The sequence below is a fragment of the Hyalella azteca genome, unplaced genomic scaffold, assembly GCF_000764305.2.
Source record: "Hyalella azteca isolate HAZT.00-mixed unplaced genomic scaffold, Hazt_2.0.2 contig12212, whole genome shotgun sequence".
In the NCBI taxonomy this organism is placed as follows: Eukaryota; Metazoa; Arthropoda; class Malacostraca; order Amphipoda; family Hyalellidae; genus Hyalella; species Hyalella azteca.
The window spans coordinates 153,191-175,732 of NW_025942175.1; the positions used below are offsets into that span (position 1 = coordinate 153,191).

The 22,542-nt window shown below is 34.5% G+C and overlaps 1 protein-coding gene across 1 annotated transcript in view; it reads right to left on the reverse strand.

Annotated features, from left to right (window-relative positions):
- Nucleotides 1–22,542, reverse strand: part of LOC108676715 (leucine-rich repeat-containing protein 24) — a 61,834-nt gene that overhangs the window by 11,517 nt on the left and 27,775 nt on the right. The window contains exon 2 of the mRNA XM_018164845.2: nt 10,553–12,782. Coding sequence (XP_018020334.1) covers nt 10,553–12,315 — 1,763 coding nt within the window. The 5' untranslated portion in view covers nt 12,316–12,782. The remainder of the gene's footprint in view (nt 1–10,552; nt 12,783–22,542) is intronic.

The window sequence follows — 22,542 nt, forward strand, 5'->3', positions numbered from 1 at the left end:
GTAATTTAAATAATAATAGTTTTGATTGTCCAGAGTTGAAAGGAAAAGCCTGGATAAAACAAAATTATTTCATTCATAAGAGCGGAACAAGTTCTAAAACCATTTAAATTCTGGGAATTTCGCTACCTAAGAATATGATAGGTTAAGAAAGAATGATCAGGAATGAATATAGTAATTAAACATTAAACAATATTTTTAAACATTATTTATTCACGTATCGATGAGAGATAGAGTTTAAAGGTTAAAATTTACTATGGCTCCACCGAGTTGCATGGAGAGTATTGATTTGTGACAGAGAGCCATATTTATTATAAAATATATAATTGCTATGTTTTTGGCAGAGTATTGATTTTTATACGTATAGATAGTCAGGCTGACGGATTTAAGCTTATAGGAGAAATCTGGATATCGCTCTTGCCAGAAATGTCATGAGAAATGATTTATTCATTCCTGAATTGCATTTTAATTTGAATAAATCAACCAACAAGAACAATCACGGGGAATACTTATGTGATAAAAGTTCGTACGTATATGCACATATCCCAACTGTAATCGACGACACTTTTAGTTTGCAGAAAACGCATCAAAATTTCCTATAGGCGTCATACGGGTCTCGAGTTTTTCATCCGCCAAAATTCCTAAAAATAATTATTATGACAACTTAGGTTTACAAAGCAAAAATGACGATGGTTGGGAAGAAACGAGAGCTATTTTGCTACGAATGCCAATGTTACAGTAAAAATGCATGAATAATGTAACAGCATAATATGCGAAGTCAATAACGGACAATGAAATTTTCACATTAAAAATACGCGTCGGCGGTACCTTCATTTTTTAGTAATTTTTGTAAAACTAGCGTATACTTTGAAATAAATTATTTTTTTATCATTTTCTGCTTGATATTTTGCTGGATAAATAGATGATTATATAGCAGGTCAGTAAATTTCACTGAACTAATTCGTTCGTTAAACACAAGCGGCAAAAACTATCGAAAAATTAGATTGACCATTTTTTCTTGCATTTTGTTAGAAGCAAAAACTGTTCGCTTTACACTCAATGCAATTAACTGCGCATGGAAAGCATGCAAAATTATATACCAAAGGAAGCATAATGTGCATGCTTTATTCTTTTGAGCTCAGTGGGTTATACATATTTCAACTAACGCATAGAAATGTGAATTTTAATGAAAGACACTCATTGTTCAAATCAACACTCAATACAACATAACCAGTTTTTAAGCGAGGTATCTTTAAGTGAGGCATCTTTAAGTGAAGTATCTTCAAGAGTCGTAATTTTCTCTACTATTATACATGGCTAATAGAAGTCGAATTAAATTCTAATGAGCTGCTATTTTGTGCAGCAGGCGAAACTGTAATCCTCTACTAAAGAAAATGAGGTCAACTCGGCCACCTCTCCCGGGCTTTACACTCACCAGCCTCTAAATATTATGCTTCATTATTAAACCAAAATTGAGAACTGATATAGACTGCATTCAGCTTTGGGCGAACACCTCGGCATTGTTGAGAGTTGGCACTGCAGTTATAACTCACTTTGATGGCACGTCTTACGCTCGGTTCCGAGTTGCTGAAATTCTCCTTCAAATCCATGCAAGCTGTGAACTGTTTGCCTAATGCCCGACTTTGTCAAGTATTTCGGCTAGAACATTTGTACTAACAACTCGATTCTGTTAAATCTATGAAGAGCGAAGTGTCGGCTCAACTTAGTTGGTTTAGTGCGCTGGCTGCAACACGCCTCGTACAAGTTTAATATGAATCATTTTCAACCAATAAAAATACCAGTTTAGTCGAATAATATCATCTAGTTCTTTGCTGGAGTCTATTCAGAAACCCTTTACTGTCATGTAAAATTTCTAACTCTTAGTAACTAATATAAATTTTCATACACGTGCGGACGTGCCGCATACTTCCGTAAATATTATAACCCGTCTATAATTATAACACCAATCACCTAATAGATTGATCAGAGTGATAGAAAACTCTGACGAATATTAGAATAAATTCATCCCTCATTGTGCTGGGAATTTTAATTAATTATGACTAGACTCACTGCATGTGTGCAAGCTGTCTTCTGGCGTCCATGATTCTATTAGTAAGAGGCGTAGAGGGGAGAGATGGAGGTTGGCAGGAGGCGAGGCTCCCACTGTTAGATGATAGCTCCAGACTGAGTGCACTCGTCCATCTGGCCGTTGAAAAAATACGCCTTACAAGAGGTCCTTAAAGTTTAACCACCATATTATATTAGCTGCTGTTCTTACCCTTTTAAAAATCAGTCGAAGTATTCCTCAAACAAAGATCAGTAGCATGATTCGGAGTAAGAATCTTGCGCAGAAAAAATATCCCTTTCAAGAAGTCCATAAAGTTTAACCACCACATTAGCTGCTGTTCTTACCCTTTTTAAAAATCAGTCGAAGTATTCCTCAGACAAAGATCAGTAGCATGATTCAGAGTAAGAATTTTGCGTAGAAAAAATATCCCTTACATGAGGTCCTTAAAGTTTAACCACAACATTAGCTGCTCTTCTTACGCTTTTAAAAAATCAGTCAAAGTATTCCTCAAACACAGATCAGTAGCATGATTAAAATTAGGAATTCTTGTCTTGAGGTTCCTTAAAATAAGTAATATATAGTTCTTGGTTTACTTTTCTTCTGTAGGGCTACAAACGTCTAGCTCTGTTAACATGGATTTGACAAAATATTGGAGAGAAAAATTTTATTTACTTGATTATTGCTCCCATAGGTTTGGAGAACCCATGCAAGATTGAAATATGTATTATGAAGTAAAATGTTTTAATTTACTCGTCTCGCTCACACACGGCTAACAGTGACAGTGATGTAACTAATTGCAGTGAGAATACGGTCAATATGAAATTCATAGTTTGATGTAATCTAGTCATACTGTTTTTCATATTTTAAAACTGAGTAAAACCGTAAATTTTAATTTCAATAACTTCTTTCAATTTAAATATTAAAGTGTGACGCTAAGAGTAGCAATGAAACATTTAATAATTAGCAATTATAATTATAATGATTAGAATTTCCCTATTAGGTAGGTTTATCAACTTCGTCAACTGAAAACTAACTTCAGTTAACTTTAGCTTAAAGGTTAAGAAAGAATGATCAGGAATGAATATAGTAATGGTTAAACATTATTTATTCATGTCATGATGAAAGGTAGAGTTTAAAGGTTAAAATTTACCATGCTTCCACCGAATAGCATAGAGAGCATTGATTGTTGATAGAGAGAGGTATATTATTATATATAATATATATTATAGCTATATTTTTTTGACAGATTATTGAATTTTTACACTTATAGATAGTCAACCAGACGGATTGAAGCTTATAGGAAAAAATTAGATCGGTACCCACTGCAATGAGTGACAGAGAGCGCATTTTCTCACGTCCGTCCGTCCGTCGTTACGGACGGACGTCACGGACGGACGGACATGACGAGAATAATAGCGCCTTTTTTCCGTAAATGAAAAAATGCGCTAAAAACATCTTCGTGTCAGAAATGTCATGAGAAATGAATTATTCATTCCTGAATTGTATTATAATCATGTATCATTGTATTAAAAAAATCACCCAAGAAGAGCAATCACGGGGAATACTTATTTGATAAAAGTTTGTACGAATAAGCACATATTCTTACTGTAATCGACGACACTTTTAGTATACAGAAAACACGCTGAAAATTTCCTATGCGTCATACGGGTCTCGAATTTTTCACCGCTCAAATTCCTATAAATAACTGTTATGATGGTTAGAAAGGAAGGGGAGCTATTTTGCTACGAATGAGAATGTTACAGTAATAATATGCGTTTAAAAATTACCTTTTAAACAACACTGCTAAAGAGGTCAGTTTCTCCGATGTTACACATGTACAATGAATTTCTTATTTTATTTTTGAATACTAAAAAAGTTATTTGTTCAACTTTTTTAATATATAATTTTTTTACATTTTTAAAGTTATTTATTCCGTCAATTGATTCAAGCATCGTCTCTGCTTAACGACTTAACGTACGAGTGCAAAATTTTAGATCGATTGGACAAGTAGAAGTGTATTAAATATCGATTATAAGATTTTTAACAGCGAAACAAACAAACAACAAGAAGTGAAGTTAAGGAGAAGTGTTGTAAAAATGTGCGAATATTATAAAAGCATACTATCCATAGTAAACAGTTGATAAACGAATTTTCGCATCGAAGATGCTCGGCGGCGGTACTCGCATTTTTTAAATTGTTTGTAAAATATGTGTCTAATTGGAAAATATATTACTCAATTTTTATTAATTTTTGCGTCGTATAAAAATGGATGATTATAGCACGTTAGCAAATTTCACCGAACTAATTCATTCATTAAACACACGCGGCCGAAACTATCGAAAATTAAATCGGCAATTTTCTCCTGCATTTTGTTTGAAGCAAAAATTGTCCGCTGTACATTCAATGCAATTAATTGCGCACGAAAAGCCTGGAAAATTATATACAAAAGGAAGCTTAAATTGCATGCTTTATTCTCGTGAGCTCAGGGGGTTAAACATATTTCTACTAGTGCATAAAAATGTGGTAATTTATCATATAAGTTCTTGAAATCGACAAAATATTGTTGAAATCAACAAAACATTGCTGAAATCGACAAAATATTGTTGAAATAAACAAAAAATTTTTGAATCAGCAAAACATTGTTAAAATAAACAAAACATTGCTGAAATCGACAAAATACTGTTGAAATCGTCAAAAGATTGTTGAAATCAACAAAACATTATTGAAATCAACACTCAATACAACATAAGAAGTTTTCAGGCGAGGTAGCTTTAAATGAGGTATCTTTAAGTATGGCATCTTTAAGTAAGGTATCTTTAAGAAAAGTATCTTCAAGTGAGGTATCTTGAAGTGAGGTATCTTTAAGTAAGGTATCTTTAAGTGAGGTATCTTTAAGAAAGGTATCTTCAAGTGAGGTAACTTTAAGTAAGGTATCATTAAGTGAGGTATCTTTAAGTGAGGTATCTTTAAGTGAGGTAGTATCTTTCACAATTCCATTACTGGAGCTCAAAGAGTGCTCACGTGTACGTTCATGATAACATTTGTGCTGCCAGGCGACCACATTGTTGCGTGATGCACGCACTTCCAGCACGCATTGCGTAATTGCGTAGTGACAAATCACGGCTATCACGCACGGCTTAGCGAAGTAAAATGTCTTGAATTCACGCGCCCCTGACAAAATAGTGAGGCTGCTGAGTGTGTACGGTCCTTGCTGTACAGTATAAAATAGCACTTAGATAATAAAGAGGGACAAGACAGAGGGAAATGTTTGTACCGTAGGCTGTTTTCAAGCAAATGTGGATCAAAACAGCAGATAAAACGTTAGAAGCTTGCAAGACAAAAAAAAAAACACTGTTTTGAGGTGCAAATATTTGATTTCACATTAATGTAACAGCAAAATGATTAATTTTTTATTGTTGTTCAGTAAAATCAAGCAACACTATGGCTTGAGAAGTTGAAGCCAACGTAGAAGATGTCAATGTTTCCGAAGCAATTATTGTAACTTTTGGTGCTTATTTCTAGCACAGAGTTCCTCAAATGACGGGCACGACGTATAGTTTCGGAGACAGAAAATAAAATTGCGATATAATGACCGGAAAACTTCTCAGTCCGGTCATTTGCGACTTCATTGTCATAAAATTTTTGCCCGCGCAAATGCATTCGCCTGTGCAGTAAAAAATTATATGTTTACTCCATGTGAGCCAGATTTTGATATTTCTAGAGAAGAGCTGGAAAAATTACATCGAAATATTTCTTAGAAGGCATGTTTATATCCTATAGTGGTTTGCGATATTCAACTTTCTTCTCACATTAATTGATGACACATCTATTCAAATTCGGGTTTAAAAGGTAAATTAGATAAAATTACGCACAAGAAACGTGCATTCTAAATAGGAGAAAGTAAGAAGCTGTGATTAGTAATATTCCATGAGTATTTCAAATTTATTTTAAAACATTGGCTATGAATGATTCTAACAGTTAGAGACTAATTATATATAGACTAATTATATTATTATTATTATTAGAGACTAATTATATATACTACCACCTGCGACTAACTATAGAACTATCACCAAAAATTTGATTAAACTTATTTTTCCGGTTCTAAATTTCTCCAAGTTTCTCTAATAAGTTTCAAAATCTCGATAGTTCAAAGAAGATTATGAGAAAGCTCATAATCTTATGGAAGTTTGCAGTAATTAGTGTCGCTTCTCAGGAATTACCTATATTTGATATCTAAGATATGAATGCAATTAAATACCTAACTTTGGCCTAGACTATTGTAGATATGAACTCCAACGCCCGCAATGGTTGTGATGATTATTAGATTGGAAATTCTTTCGTTTACGCCAAATTTAGTCAATTTGTGTTCTACTACATGAATCTAGAATGGAGAAATAAAGTATGTTAATTAATTTCTACTTCACATATATCAATTCAACTCAAAGTTTGTTCAGAATCCAAGAGCACAGTCTGGCCTGCTACGTGCCGACAATCGCTTCACCAGCCACGAACCATTTCTGACTTGCGAATTTATGTTTGTTGACCATTTTTATATTCTTTCACAAAATTGTATTGCTATTTAAATGCATCGGAGCTGTGCAGTATAGAACAATAAATCTTTTCGCTAAAAAATGCTTGGCCATTGCTTGCACATTTTTATGGGATTCTTGTTTTAGTGAGCGATCTGTCATTGCAGGAAAAAAATCTCTAACGGATGGACTAATAAATAGCAGTTCCAGGTATCCGGAAAATTCACCAGAAAACTTGTAAGCGTTGCAAAAAAACGACACAATAAGCTGCTATCCGGAAGTTAAATCCTGAATGCAAGTGTGCCAATTTGAACTTCCGAGGGAAGTTTGGCTGGCTGGTTGCGACGCGTCAAAATTTTTATTTAGACAAAACGCTTTTATTTGCGTTAATCATGGAATGAAAGTCTTATGATTTATATGACGATTATTTTCCAAGTAATATTGCGACATGAGTATGTCAAATGCGGCTTTATACCACATTTATTGGAACAATCTGTGACAATATTGACCCTAGTGACCCTATGATTACTAGCGCTTCAGCTGCTAAGCTATCTCGCGCCGTTGTGACAATATTGAGTTTCGACGAAAGATATATAAACTATTTCGATTAAAAACGGTTTCCGAAATTAATTGCATATGTAAAAATACAATATTTTGTATTTTTATTACCTGTTTTAATATTGTTAATCAAATTAATAATACAATATATAATGATGCAGAGGTAATCAATATAAAAATATTTCTATTAAAAATTGTTATTAATATATCCACAACATTTTCTGAAGCTTTTTCAATCTCTTGTAAAATTTTAAAATGAATGGATTGGAAATTATTGATGGATTGACAGTGTAGAACTAAGTACCTACTCATGTGTTCCTAAATTATAAATATACTTTCTATATATTTTGTGTTCCATGAGAATGCATGTCGAGCACAATTTACCTCTAATCATTTTAGTTAGCACCTCAAGTTTCTGTTTGGTGCTACTCGACTAAAGAGGTAAGGAAACATTCGAAACTGTCGCGTATATTCGTTTGATCAAAATTCGAATCCACACTTTCGACTGTCATGTATATTCACTTGATGAAAATTTTAAAACACACTTTCGAAAAAAATGCAGAATAAGAATTCGTGTATTCCAATCCTTCATAAACGAATATCCGTGACATTACTCTAATTAAGTGCACCCGGTAAGCATGATTATTATTTTTCCAATAGCTTTGCTAGCTGATGTGATTTTCGTCATAAATTTTTTTAGAATAATCTGAATTTATGCAGTTATTCGTCTGATCTTTTTAATTAGGAGTTATATCTAATGGCTATAACTGACGATATATTTTTGAGTGTATAATTTAAGCGGGTCATTGACATTCAATAGCAATAATTTAGGCGATGAATGCAATCCGGAAACTCATACCCGTTGTAAGCGACGCCGGAAGTGAGTTCACAAGAGCATTAAATCGCCTAGATCTGACATACTAGATTTGACATATAACAGATTCATATCAGTAACCGACGCTCAATATTGGATCATGTATACAAGCCATAACACAGCTTATATATTGAGAGCCCGACAGCTAGCCAACGCTTAAAATAAGCAATAGTGTAGAAATTATTACCCACTTTACATTGCACGCCTGTGGTTGAGTGCGTGGCAACTCGACGTCAAAAATAATTGCTCTATATTTATTAAAAACTAAACTGTGTGCATTGGATGCGTGATATGTTTTAACGGAGCTTGGTTCAACAAAATTAAAGTGCCGGAAGGAGTTCGCCAAAGTCTGGGAAATTGCTTCACTTAGCTCTTAGACCGAACTCGGTTGGGCTATGCATTTTGTCGGCTTAACTGTAGAGAAAAGTGAGTATTACTGATAAGAAGTTTGAATTCATTAAATTATGATATTATTAACAACGTGAATGTATAATGGAAACAGGCAAAGTAATATACTAACTTTGGGTCGGAATGCGCACAAATAATGGGTACATTGTGATGATTCATGAATCATATAATGGATGATATATATAAATGAATCATGAATCATATATGTATGATTCATTTATAACTATTTAAAGTGATAAAATCCTTTCAAATCTATTCACCATGATGCTCCATAGCATGATCTTAAAACTCAAGTGATTTAAAAATAATACATACATAAAAATATCAATGAGCCGTACCAATTTAAACCTTTCAATGCATGGTATTGCTGCTTTTCAGCGCATTTTCTCATTTATGGAAAAAATGCCCTATTGTGCTCACAATGTCCGTCTGTCTGTCCGTCCGTGACCTCACGTTTTCGTCGACAAGAAAATGCGCTCACTGTCACTTACTGCAGTGAGTACTGAGTTTTATTTTTTTACACATGCTTGCGTGAAAAAATTCATGTACATTATATAACAAAAATATCTATTATTATTTGGTTAACAAAACTTTTTGATCAGCGCCCTTAAGTGACTGATCGCTCTGAAAACAAATGATCTCAAGTTCAAAACTGAAAATGTTTATAATGATTTTAGTCACTTTTTTATTCAGTTTCTTTATCCGACGACTATGGTGCAACCTAAAACTGGAAAACTGATTTTCCGGGAATGTTTACAGTACTTACACAATTTGTGTAATGTTGACCGAATAGTTCATCATAACAATTTAGAATAAATAGTTCGTTGTACCACAATTGGCATCATGGTTCATGGTGATATAATGTGGAATTAATTATTCATAATATTAATGTAGATCTAATGATTCATCATAATGATGTAGACGGTTGAAATAACAGTAGAATGCGTTATGGGATTTTACAGCGTAACTAACAGCGTTTTTTCTCAGTGTTGAAACAGTAAATGCCATTTACCAACTCATAAATAAAAAAATTGAATATATATCAATGAAAAAAATATGTTTCAAACCAAAATGGGTGCCATCGAATCTTTGAATCACATATGAGTTTTAATCCTTTCACACGTTTAGGCAGGCTAAAAAATAATGGGATCATGTATAAATGAGCTCTAGCTTACTCGTGAGTTAAGCAATTTTTCTAAAAAATGTAAATACAGATTTATGGATATGTAATTTCATATTTTTAATTACTTTTCAACATTTTCGACGACGATTTTAGCAAGAACAAAATCATGTATACGCATGGCAGTGTGCGGCAATTTATTATAGAATGGCATTACTTCGCCGGAAACCGGGGAAAAATAATTTTAGTGATAGTTATATTTATAAAATTGAAAAAATTGTTTGATCCTAAACTAAATTCTTACGACAGGTAGTTTATATGTAAGTTGTTACCTTGATAGCTCAGATAAATCATACATGGAACACATAAATTGAAATTAGAAAGAACTGATACAACGCCATCTTTAAATTTATTTTGATTTCCACGATTCAGTTCAAACATGTGCGCCTATTTCAAAATGTAAAAAGCACAATACAATACTTTTCAGCATATTAGCTGAGACAGATTTTTACACAAATTGTTAAAAAAAATATATTTTTCTAGCATAAAAAAATTTCTATTTAAGAGCGTCACGAAATAATACAGAATAAATGCAGATTTTATTTATTGGGGTTTGGGAAGCTATTTATATAATAAAATCGTATATTAGTTATAAAGTTTCGTAGCTTTTAATGCGGCTATTTAATTACATTTTAAAATCTTTAAGACTTTCAGGAACAACATTATTATGCATGACAAGTTTCCATTTTCTCTTATCATTCCAGTCAAGAGTTTAGACAATGTAAATATATCACATTTTTCACCAAGACAGTCGAACATTTTACTCACCGTCTTGACATGGTGCAGGAAGATTTTACTCACTGCCTTAATATGGTAAAAAAAAGGTTTTTACTCAACATCTTGGCATGATGCAGAAAGATTTTACTTTCTGTCTCAACATGGTATAGACGGATTTTACTCACCACCTTAACATGGTACCGAAGGAATTTACTCACCGTCTTGGCATTGTACAGAAAGGCAGTCGATCCACTGATCCCATTTGGTTAGATGTTGGCAGGTCCAGAAGATCTGGGAAGGGGCTGCTGTAGCCAATAAGAGAAGTTTGTGAGCTAGTGAAGCCGCTCGACCGAACGAAACTAGTTTCTTTGTAAATTTCTTTCAGGAGAGGATCAGCCTCCCCGGACTCTGATTTTGGCATCTCGACGTACGAAACGGTCTTGGAAATGCCTTTGAGCCCCAAAGTGTTTTGTTTATCGTTTTTCCCCGGAGTGGTAGAGTGGGGGTTTGGAGGGTTTAGTTTTTCGAAGATGATTTGATCACCGCTGCTATCTTTACTGGTGATGAGGCTGTTCTCGTTCACTACTTTGAACTTATTGAAACTTTCTGATGTTGGCACAACATGATAATCAACTTCACTTTTCATTCTACTTAGTTGACTATTTTGGTCTCTTACAGATACTTGTGGACTTCCTTGAATCGTATTAGAAACTACTTTAATAGGCATCCGATTTCTTCGATTTCTACGGTATAAAATTGTACATGATATTGTACAAACTAGTAGAATAAAAACTATACTACCGAAGAGAGCACTCGTAACAAAGACTTTATCTAACGCTATGAGTGCAGTTTCTTTAATTCTATGAGAAACTTTCAGGGTTAAGTTCGTCTCGACACGCCCTGCTTTATTTTCTGCAACACACCGATAAATTCCTTGATCTTGAACAGCAGCCCCGGCAATGGTCAAGTTCGAGACTCGGGCATCTCTTTTAGGAGCCACTAACTCAAGCACTCTGTATCTGTGGTCCGTCTGCGCCGAGGTGTTTATGACGGGCCTATCGTCCCATAACCAAGTTACTGCAGCATTTGGATCCGTTTCCACTCTACAAGCAAGCGATACATTGTCTCCATGCGAGGCTAGAACTCGCTGTGCTACAGCTGTCACAAGCGGCACGCATACAAACTCGTCTTCTCCGAGGGTCTGCCAACCTCGGCCTTTGAGTCTTTCAGGGCTGTCGCAATGAGGAGGAATAGACGCGGCCACATTGCGTTGGAAGAGCCACTGACGCAAAAGTCGTAAATGGCAGTCGCAGTGCCAAGGATTGTTATCAACATGAAGCCCGTGCAGAGCGACCAGAGGCTTTAGAACGTTTACCGAGAGAGTTGTCAGATGATTACCCGATAACTTTAAAACCTCAAGGCGTGATAATGTTCGAAACGCTTGTTTGTGGATTGCGGTAATATTATTATAACTAACATCTAAACGGACGAGAGAAGGAACCGAAGTAAAGATTGAAGCTTGTAAAGGGCCTAAATTATTACGAGCAAGGTAGAGATTCCGTAATCCTGATATGTCAGTGAGAGCAGCCGTCGGGACTGCGTTCAAATAATTGTCGCTCAGGTCGAGTTCGACTAAATTAGCAAGCTTCTCAAAAGCTCCTTTTTCCAAGAGCCTCAACTGGCAAAAATTCATCCATACTTTTTGAAGGTTAACCAAACCCGTTTCGATGAAAGCCCCTTTTGGGAGTATTATTAGTCTATTATTTCTCAAATCGAGAACTTGAGTGGTAGGATCGAGCCCTTTTGGTATGTCGATAAAATCCGCGTCTTGACAGTTGACGTGCTCTTTTCCGTCCCTCCATTTGCACTGGCACACAGTGGGACATCCAGCCAAAGCTTGTCCCAGAAGCCCACAAGCGAGCAAGGCACAAAAAAACCAACCCGGTGAACAAGCCGCGTCACGGTAAGCGATGTTGATCATGTCGACATCGGATCGCTTTGTTAGGCAACATTGCTGCCGGAACAGTTTGTTTGTAATTGTGCGTTTGACTCTATAAGCAACGCCGTGGTTTATTTCAAGTTACATCATTTGATTTATAAATATTCTGCACTCACTTTTTCCACATCGTTGGTTTCATTCAAGCGCCTGATGTTATTTTTGAAAATATTTTTCATCAATAAATGAATATCAGATATCGTATATATTAATTCTGTTTCTTCTTGTTGTTTATGAATATATGTTGCTAGATTTGTTAGGTTCATTTCGATTTACTGTGATGTACCAACCAGCAACGTTGTTTTTACAACTGCCTTCCAGTTCACAATTGAAGTTTAGCGTCGAAAAAAAATTGGAACTGATCGTTGATAGGAGGAGCTTGTCCGTTGGTCGGCAAGACACTTGCAGAAACAGCATTCAAACTCGGTGCACACAATCTTCTTGCAAAGAATCTGCACAATAAAAAAAATTATTAGTTTAGCAGGATTGCACCGTGGATATTTTTTTTTCGTATTATATATAAGAAAATGATACATGGCTATTAGATTTACATAGCGAATTTGAGTTTTTCTTGAGCCTGAATAGCACTTGCAAAAGACGAATCCGTAAATCTCATTTTTCTATCATTTCATGCTTGAAAATAAATCTATAATAGCAAAAGATTCACATGTTTACATATATTTTAGCAGGTTTGATTGAAGAACAGAAAATTTGTTTTTACGACAGTTCCATGAAGATTGTAAATAAAACTAATTGCCTGGTCTTCGATCAAACCTTCTGATTAGAAGTTTTCTATTTATGATAGATTTTCGGCCCAGATAAATATCGGAGCAAAATACCACATTATATTTATTAATTAAATTAAATTTGATGTCAGTGATTTTCTGCTTAGCACATTGGACATTGCCCATTTGTTTCAAGTAAACCAGAATTTATTGCCGGTCTGTATCGGATGGATGTAGTACACAATAAGGTATGAGTTCCATTAGGCAGGCGTGTGGTTATATATCACTTCCATAAATTTAGTTCACTATCACAATGCAATCCTCACAAGACTCGTGTCAGGCAAGCCGTAAGAATATTTTATGAAACAATCACATAAGCGCGTGTGCATCTAATGGCTAAATCAATTTCTTTACAACACACATCAAATTTACTTTGACAGGAGAGGAATGATACGAACTGAAAATTATTGCGATATTTATCGTTCGTTAAGGAGCACAAGCAAGACCTCATTACTGCAAATGGAGGTCGGGTTCTCTTCACTGGCTACAAATTAGGCGCACATCACTTCAAACACAGTTACCTTAGTTCCTTCTTTAAGGTTTTCGTAATTCGATCCTCAAACGAAGATCATTGGAAGGCATCGCCAACAGAAATGATGATGAATTTCATCGAGCATGCGCTCGATGGGCTATTAGTCTTGATCGCTGCTCGAACGCCCTCTCATTTTTATCCATTATTATAGAGGCGCGATTACCTTACGAAGGACTTACCCTAAAACTTGGCGTAAAAATCGGCGCGAAAGTTTCGCCTCATCAGTCATCGGGACCTATTACGGAAACGATCGAAGACGCTGGTCCTTTGCTGGCAACCGCAACTTTTTAGCGCTTTCAGTGGATTTGACGTCTGCTAAATATGCCTAGTATAAAAATAGAAAACAGCCCAAATTTACAAACAAAAATTTAGGAAATTTCGAAAATCGTTTGAATGCTTTATTGAAACCAGAGGTTTACTGCATCGATTGATACTTCGTTTAAAGGAATTATAATTATATTGCAAAAAAATAAAACAGATCTCAAAAAGCATCAAATACTGATTGATTGGAACTGATCCTTCAATAAAAATTAGTGCAGTGGACGAATATTAAACAGATTCATCAATTTAGTATTCCAAGTATTTATTTCATTTGATTCATTCATATTCAATTGGGCGTGAAATTCATTGAAATTCTTTGTACAGTATCTTAATGAGATGCGGTGTTTGCAAATGTCTTCCGTTATGATTTTCTACACCGTCCTGCTGTTAAATCTTACCGACGGATGCTGTTCTCAAAAAGTTGTCGGAAATGAAACCCATGAAAAATATGACAATCATGCTAAATGTATTTGAACTTGATTAAGTTCACTTGGGATGACTTAATTTATGTATTTTTTGCCGCTTCAACTTCTAATGGTCATCAGTTAAAAAATCTTCATAATTATATGAGTTCTTTTTTTTTTATTAGCCAAACAGGAAACTCGTATGCCAAGAAAATGAGTCGTGTATTTTATAATCCAAAATATAATTTAATTACTCCAAATTTATCCGACTTATGCAGATTTGGTAGTAAAACAACGAACAGTACTACAGAATGCTACATTATTTCAAGGTTGAAAATTCAGCTTAAGTGGTTCCATAGCTTTGAAAAGAATAAATACAGCGCATCAGGAACCGTAGGACAAAATTAATCGTTTCAGAAGTTATATGAGTCGAAGCACCTCGCTTACAGCAACCGCGTGTTCATTATTCTTGCCTGTCTTGACTTGCGTCAAGATTTAAGACTTAAGATTAATATTACGCAAGATTTCTATGCCCGCTGCAGCTATGCAAGCTTCCTATGTAAATTCAATTCCACCAGAGGGAAATATTTTTTCACTCATTAAATTATAAGCTCGTTTGCTTCCGCGCACTGACGATGCGTTGGACGATTTAATTGCATTTCCACGCGTGCGTCGTCGAGGAAACTTGAATGCAGTTGCGCTCACCAATTAAACCTCTCGGCGTGATTCTTTTGCAATTTTCTTCAGGATCTTGAGGTCAAACGCTACGACCGCCGCTTTAATGAGAATGCAATTATAATATGATATAATTGTATTGTAAAATATATAATTGCATTATAAATAATACAATATAATGAAATTATAATTGTTTAAATATAATTCAGTGTAAATTTTCAACTCATTTGGGCTCTCGATTTCATAATCATGTTCGTGTCACCATATTAATTTATTTTCCAAAATTTTAGATATATCCCCACTATTGAGCAAAATGAAAGTCGAGGTGCAGTCAAAACAACTAATATATCAACAGCAAAAATATTCTTTACTTATTTTAAGAAGATTGAATTGAACTTTCAGCAACAAAAATTATATACTTAGCAGCCTGAGCATTTTTTCTGATTTTTTTTTAACTTAACATGATATTTTATCAGCCGGTCATTCTTGTTTCATTAAATTTGAAAAATGAAGCTCCTAATTCCAACCAGAATACAAATTACTCGTCTCTCGGTTAGATAATTATATTAAGTTATTCATTGATGTATATGGTATGTAACAAATTTCCAATAAAATTATTCAATTAATCTTTTAATTAAATCTCTAAATACTGTTAATATACCAACAACTGCTAAACTATTGCTATACATTATTATTGCATCACTCACTGTTAAATTAAGGTCATCATAAAGTTTATTTGAAACACTCTCATGCTCTACAACTGAAGTAAAACCTACAGCAAATCCACCAGCCATGCCTCATCAATGTGATCAAAGGAGAACGAGACGAGTTCTACATCATAACCAGTAGACCTCCAAGTTATCTGTGTTCAAACCCCTGTGATCTCTTAAAGCAATCACTCCCAATTAGACTCTCCTTAATCGGACGAGATAAGAGGCTGTGTCTCATTAATCACGTGATGCTCCTGAGCCGCAGCATCCGCTCCAGGAGAACCTGAATTAGAAATTAAATGTTTGGATAGATTTCGGGATGAAAATTCAGTATGATATGGATTTAAATTGTTGTGAAAGAACTGAATTCCGAATAGAATAACTACAAATTTAAAAGTTAAAAAAATTTTCAGTGACTCTTGAATACGATCTTTATTTCAAGCCAGCAAGCAAACCAATTGAAGCCAAACTAGTAAATCAATTGGTTTTGTTTCAATTAATATCTAGGCCAAATTTTATGTGTGATTTTAGGAATAGACATAATTAAGTTAGGACATGACGTCCATACTTTTCTACACGGCGGAAAACAAAATATTTTTATTTGACCTGTTCAATGTGTATTCTTATTTGAAAAGTTACCTTGATTGCATCTAGAATCCGTTTGGATTTTCTTATGCTAATCATTATATTTAGCTCCTCGAGAACAATTTTCAAATTCGTATTCTAAAAAAATTCTGAAGCATTCCAGCCGCTGTCTTATTTTAAATATCTCGTCAGCAAGAATGACCTTCTGTCTTCGAAGTTTCCCGCGTTTGAAAAGTTAGGAAAGGCTTGTCGAAAGTTTTGTGCGCCTCCCATGGCATTCAGTTGGACTTGAAAATTTGGAAAAATTTATGAGCAAGGATCTCTTCATCTTTTTGTAATATTTCAGGCATGAACTTTTGAACTAAAATTTAAATTGGACAGTAAACTTAGAGCAGATAATGTTCACTTATCTTTATCGTCTACCCGCATCAAATAAAAAAAATTAGTAGTATTCATTGAAAAGATGAAAAATTTTCGGAAAAATAAAAAATTTACAATTTTTATCTATTTATCACGAACAAAGTAGCGGGCCAACTTTAGGCCACACTTTTAGTTTTCAGCCGTCGCACTTCTCCGAACATGACCCATGAAAACATGTATCAGACGCACCTTTCTGAGGAAGTGAGATTGATTAATCTGTAGCCTGGCTACAATCTGGACTTTCACTCTTACCTGGCTCATATAGCCTGCTATGTGATAGTGCTTTATCGGAAAATTCAGCTCTTATTTATGTGTGACGTTCATCGTTCGTATTCGTACGAATTTGGCTAGGCTAATTTTTTACATGGTCTATGTATTGTAAGCTTTAAAACAATATGATATATAGTCTTTTCTCCTTACTGCGTATTATTTTGTTTTAAATACTCGTATATGCTCTTGCCCGCGGGCAGAGACCCTAAATAATTTCGAATGTGGTATATTTGTCCCGCTACAATCTTATACAAAAATTTTATACAACGCAATGTATTATTTTATTCACTTTTATTCTGATAAGTTCAATGTTAATGTTCCCACTATATTTCACGGAAGCATGTAAAATTACAGTCATCACAGCTGGCATCGTAACATGATTTTCATCACAAATATCATCGTATCTTGCTGTTATCACAACTAGCATTGTAATATCGCAGTTTTGGTAATCAGCCTGATTGCCATAACAAAGGTCACCGCAAAATAATTAGCATCACAAAAATCATTGCATTATCATCGTAACACTCATCGTAAAACATGCTTGACATCACAACCAACATCATAACATGACTGGCTTTGAAATTAACATCGTCACATGATTGGTACAAATTAAAAAGATAAAAAAAATATACGCAACGCTGTATAGATATAGCGCTATACGAAGACTTTTCTTACACTATACTGTCCTATCTACTAATAAGAATTAAAATCAGTTTCTCGAAAATCATTCAGCTGAAAATATTGCTGAAATTCCTCAATATAAAGTTCACAAATTATAATTTGAATATAGTTCACAAATATTGAAGAACAATCTATGCAGGGCGCAAATTATAATTATTCTATTGCAAAATTACAGATTACATTGTCTTGAATGAATGGGAAACTACGTATCTATTTGGTGCGTCAGTGCTGATTAGCAAGACTTTTTAGCTGGCTGTCGTACAAATCAGCGCGAAAATTAAATCATCCCATCGCAATATTTTGTATTAAATTACATTGAATGAAAGTGAATTTTTGTAGCTTCATTGGTTCTTCAGCGCTCATTTGTACGACATTCGTGCTGGGTGTCCGTAGCCATCAGCCCTCACTGCAATGCCTGCAAGCCCTGTTATTTGGCCAGGCTCGATACAGCCTCCTATAAGCTGCAAATTACAGATGCGTCGCTCTGACGCCCTGCAACTAACGATACCCCAAACCTGATAGTTCATTATACGAGCCCTATTGTCAGCGACGTCGAATAACCCTACGAATAAATGGGGCCTTAGTTCGGGAACCTAGAGTCTATATACTATAACAAGTATAGACTCTGTATACTATAACACGCTGACAATACAGAGTCTGTTGGCTATAACACGCTGAGCGTTGAGACGTTGTCAATGCTGCCACGGCGAAGGGTCGGATTTCTCGATGTCCAGGCGAGCAGACATCTTGTTTGTTTGAACGAAAATCGTCACTGATGGACGCATGGTGTGCAAGATGCAAATGATGCTAATAAATTTTATAAGAAAAATGTTACGTTAAGTACAATAAGGTTTTAGTGAAATCAGAACATTGCATTGAAATGAATATACTCTCAGAAAACTTGCAATTATTGAAAGCTGAGCTAATCATTTGTCATTTTAGGTCAATTTAAATTGGAAGGAATTGCATTTTATAAACGAAACATTTAAAATTATTCTGAATTCTAAAAATTAATTAGAGATACCAAATAACATTTTTACAATGTTATTACAATGGATCTGCTTTACAATGGATCTTAAAATTTGCACTTTCAAAATATACATATTACGCACATATTTCATATTCTAATAACATCTTTACCGAGTTAAGTTCAAATAGGAATTGAGAAAATTAAAACAAGAGCAACAAGACAGTTTTTGCTAAAGAAAACATATCAAAATGTTGCCTTCAATGATCAAAAGAGAATAAATGCATATTGGTTAAAAAACTTGTCAAATATGCATTTATTGAACTGCGTTCCATAACATTTATGATCGAATTCGTATTTTCAGTGTGGACACCTTCATTCAAAACATATCTGGAAGCTTTATGTCGGCTGCCATTTTGTAGCTCGGTAATATTTTTAAAGGTCCCAGGATCTGAGCAATAGCTCAACTTTTATAGCTGACATGGTGGTAAATCCGTGCGACTGATCCTCTGCGGCAATATTGGAGGACACTGCTATATTGCCTAAAAAAATAGGCATGCGTTTGGCTCAGAAATTCCATTACAAAATGAATATGAACTACTTTTCAATGTTCCCTTCACATTCACGCTTGCACAGCTAGGATATTATTCATCTAAATAAATTTAGATTAATATATAAGAAATAAATTTGTTAAATTTGTTTGAAAATAAATTTGTAAATAAAAATTATTTGCTTCAATAAGTCCACTCAAAGTACGAGAATTATCAAACGTATTATTCTCCTATTATCAAATGAGAATTATAAAGTTCAAGAGCCTTGAAGAAATTTTTTTTTAATTTTTAGCGTCACTATTCGGTTTTCTTTCAAGACAACAATAATGAAATAATTTCTTCTCCTAGCAAAAATAACCTAACCAAACCTAACCCAAACCATCATTCCAGTAACAGAATTCGCACTGACGTTAAACCTGCTATGGTATTGAGCTAGGAGCAGGTGAAAAAATGTATGTATCCAGTATTTGACATTAGAAGGTATGGTATCAAATACTGATAAAGCGTACGGATTTTTTATAGAATTTGATAACGTGCACCGTGGGGATGTGTGTGGCGGAATCAATCGCAGATATTTTTCTAATAGCCATTTTCAGTCATCCAGGGTCGACATTATTCTCGCACTCTAACTTTATGCAAAAATAAATCGTTTTTACTCATAAAATATTTCACATCCATGAAATTTTACATCCTTGAAACATACCGATCGATCGTCATACAAAATAACGATGAAAATTATAATTAGCATTTAATTCCTGATAAAGTTTGACCACTAAATTCCATGATCAAGTGTTAATCACCAGTTTGGAGATCAACTCAACATATTCTTATATTCTTAACAGGAAAAACGTTATTCTGCTTCCTTGGCCATCCTCTGAAGCGCAAAAACAGCTGCTAACTTTACGTAGAAAACCTAGGCCAGTACTCCTACACATTGTTTCATTTTTTGCCATGAAATTAATATGGTTGTATAAGAGATAATGTGACACTCCAATACAACGAACTTTACTCCTTTCGAGTATAAGTAACAGCTAAATTTGTAATCGTATTTGATATTTCTAAATGCAGTCTTCACTTTTTACGATAAGATTCATTTCCCATATGCAACTATCCCAGTCAATTTAGTAAATAATTGGATCATTTTTATTGTAGTTGCACAAACATACTGTGAACATCAGGCTCTTATGGCTGTGTTTTAGCTTTGAGAAACACAACGAAATATATTCAGACGCAGTACAGATGCTCGGCTCATTCTATTTCGCTTTGTCTAAACCGTAGCCCTCACACATCAGCCTTGATGGCTGCTGGAAAGCGTTATTTAACGGTAAACTCGGACGGTAAAAGTCTCTGAATGCCAACTTCAAGTTTTCCTATAAAATTTATCCGACTCACACCGTCACGACCCTCGGGAACTTCAATGAGATCTTTTTCCTAGCTCCTGCAGACAAGTCAAGCCGATAAACAAGTAACTTTTACGACGGCATTGGGACAAAATTTTTCGCGTGTTTCTCTTGTACTTGAGAAAATGAGCGGCACAAAAGTGCGTGATTATTCGAACTGACTCGAGATTCACGCTTTCTTATTGATATGTCCTTAGTTCCCGATATATAAGAAACATCTTTTGCTGTTCTTTACGTTTTAAAATTTTAATAAACGGAAATAAATCATGGATAATTCTGATTCGATAACCTTCTCTATAACTAATTCTTTGAACTCACATTTGGCGCATTATTGAAGACGAATCTTCAAAAAATTTATTAAAAGAAAGCGATACATCTAATTGCGAAGTATTTAATTTCAGAATTGATTGATACGATGCTAGTTAAATTTCTTGGTTTCCTACACTTCCTCATTTTGGTGAATAAGACTCAGCAATCTGTGTTTGAAAATGAATTTTGTTCCTTATGTTGAAAAAGTGAGAACCTTTGCTTACCTTCTTCTTACTTACTCATATTTTTTAATCAATCGACTTAAATTAGTTAATTAAATTAATTTTACTAGATTTTATCAAAATATGAAGGGGGTTCATCATCCGATGGATTTCCATGGAGTAATTAATGAGAGTAAACGGGATATGCAACTGAAATGAATCAACTTAAAAGTGCCTCATTATTTAAATTTTGTTCAGTAGTAATGGAGAAAAAATAGCGGACGATCATTTTTAAAAAGAGGTGAAGCACTTCTGTTAATTGAGACAATGAATCATTCTGCGTACATCAAGATATCAAAGAGAAGATTTCAAATTAAAATTTCTTACATAATGCAACCATGCATGCACCATGCCATGAAATGATGAACGTCCGCTCTATCATCACAAAATTCTGAGTTGTTAGCTATAAGAAATAGTCCCATCACAAATTGCAATATGTAATCGAGTTATATTACACAAGTGCGCTTTCAATGTTAATTCTAGAAAATAACACGAAGACATGGTAAACACGTCGATTCATGTGCTGCAATTGGTAATGGCTTGCTCGAAGATTTTTATTAAATGTTACTTAGGCATTAGTGCAGCACTGCATATCAGAGTTTAGAGTTACGTCGATATTCAAAGTGTTTGCGTAGAGAGTTTCCAATAAATTATTAAGTTTGTGTCTCAGTTGTTGTATATTGATATAGGTTTTTCATTCGGAGTCTCACATGAATAGCGGTTAATGATCACGAATAGCACTTTTGAATTCATATATTTTAAGTTTAAATAAAGTTTTGAAATTTTAATCCGTTGAATTGAGTCTACTCGGAGGCAGTAATCATGTCATGCAAGCTCGATATCATGCAAATGATAAGTCACTATTCGGTTTTCTTTCAAGACAACAATAATGAAATAATTTCTTCTCCTAGCAAAAATAACCTAACCAAACCTAACCCAAACCATCATTCCGGTAACGGAATTCGCACTGGCGTTAAACCTACCATGGTATTGAGTAGGAGCAGGTGAAAAAAATGTATATATTCAGTATTTGACATTAAAAGATATGGTATCAGATACTGATAAAGCGTACGGATTTATTATAGAATTTGATCAAACAATCAATCATGAAATTAAGAAATTCTAAATTTCAATTTAATTTTTAAATTTTTCCATTCGCCAACATTCAAATTGTACACCGGTGCGTGTACTAAGTATAGAAATGACTCTTTTCACCTAATCATTTGATTTGAAGCTTCCAAAATTTACTTTTACCTAGATCCATTGGCACATAAATCAGACAAAATTTTAGCCATTCTCCAATTTTTTCCGGTTTGCAGGAGAGTCAAATTTGAATAAAAAAATTTAAAAGGGGGAGGATGACAGGCATTATTTCAGGTTG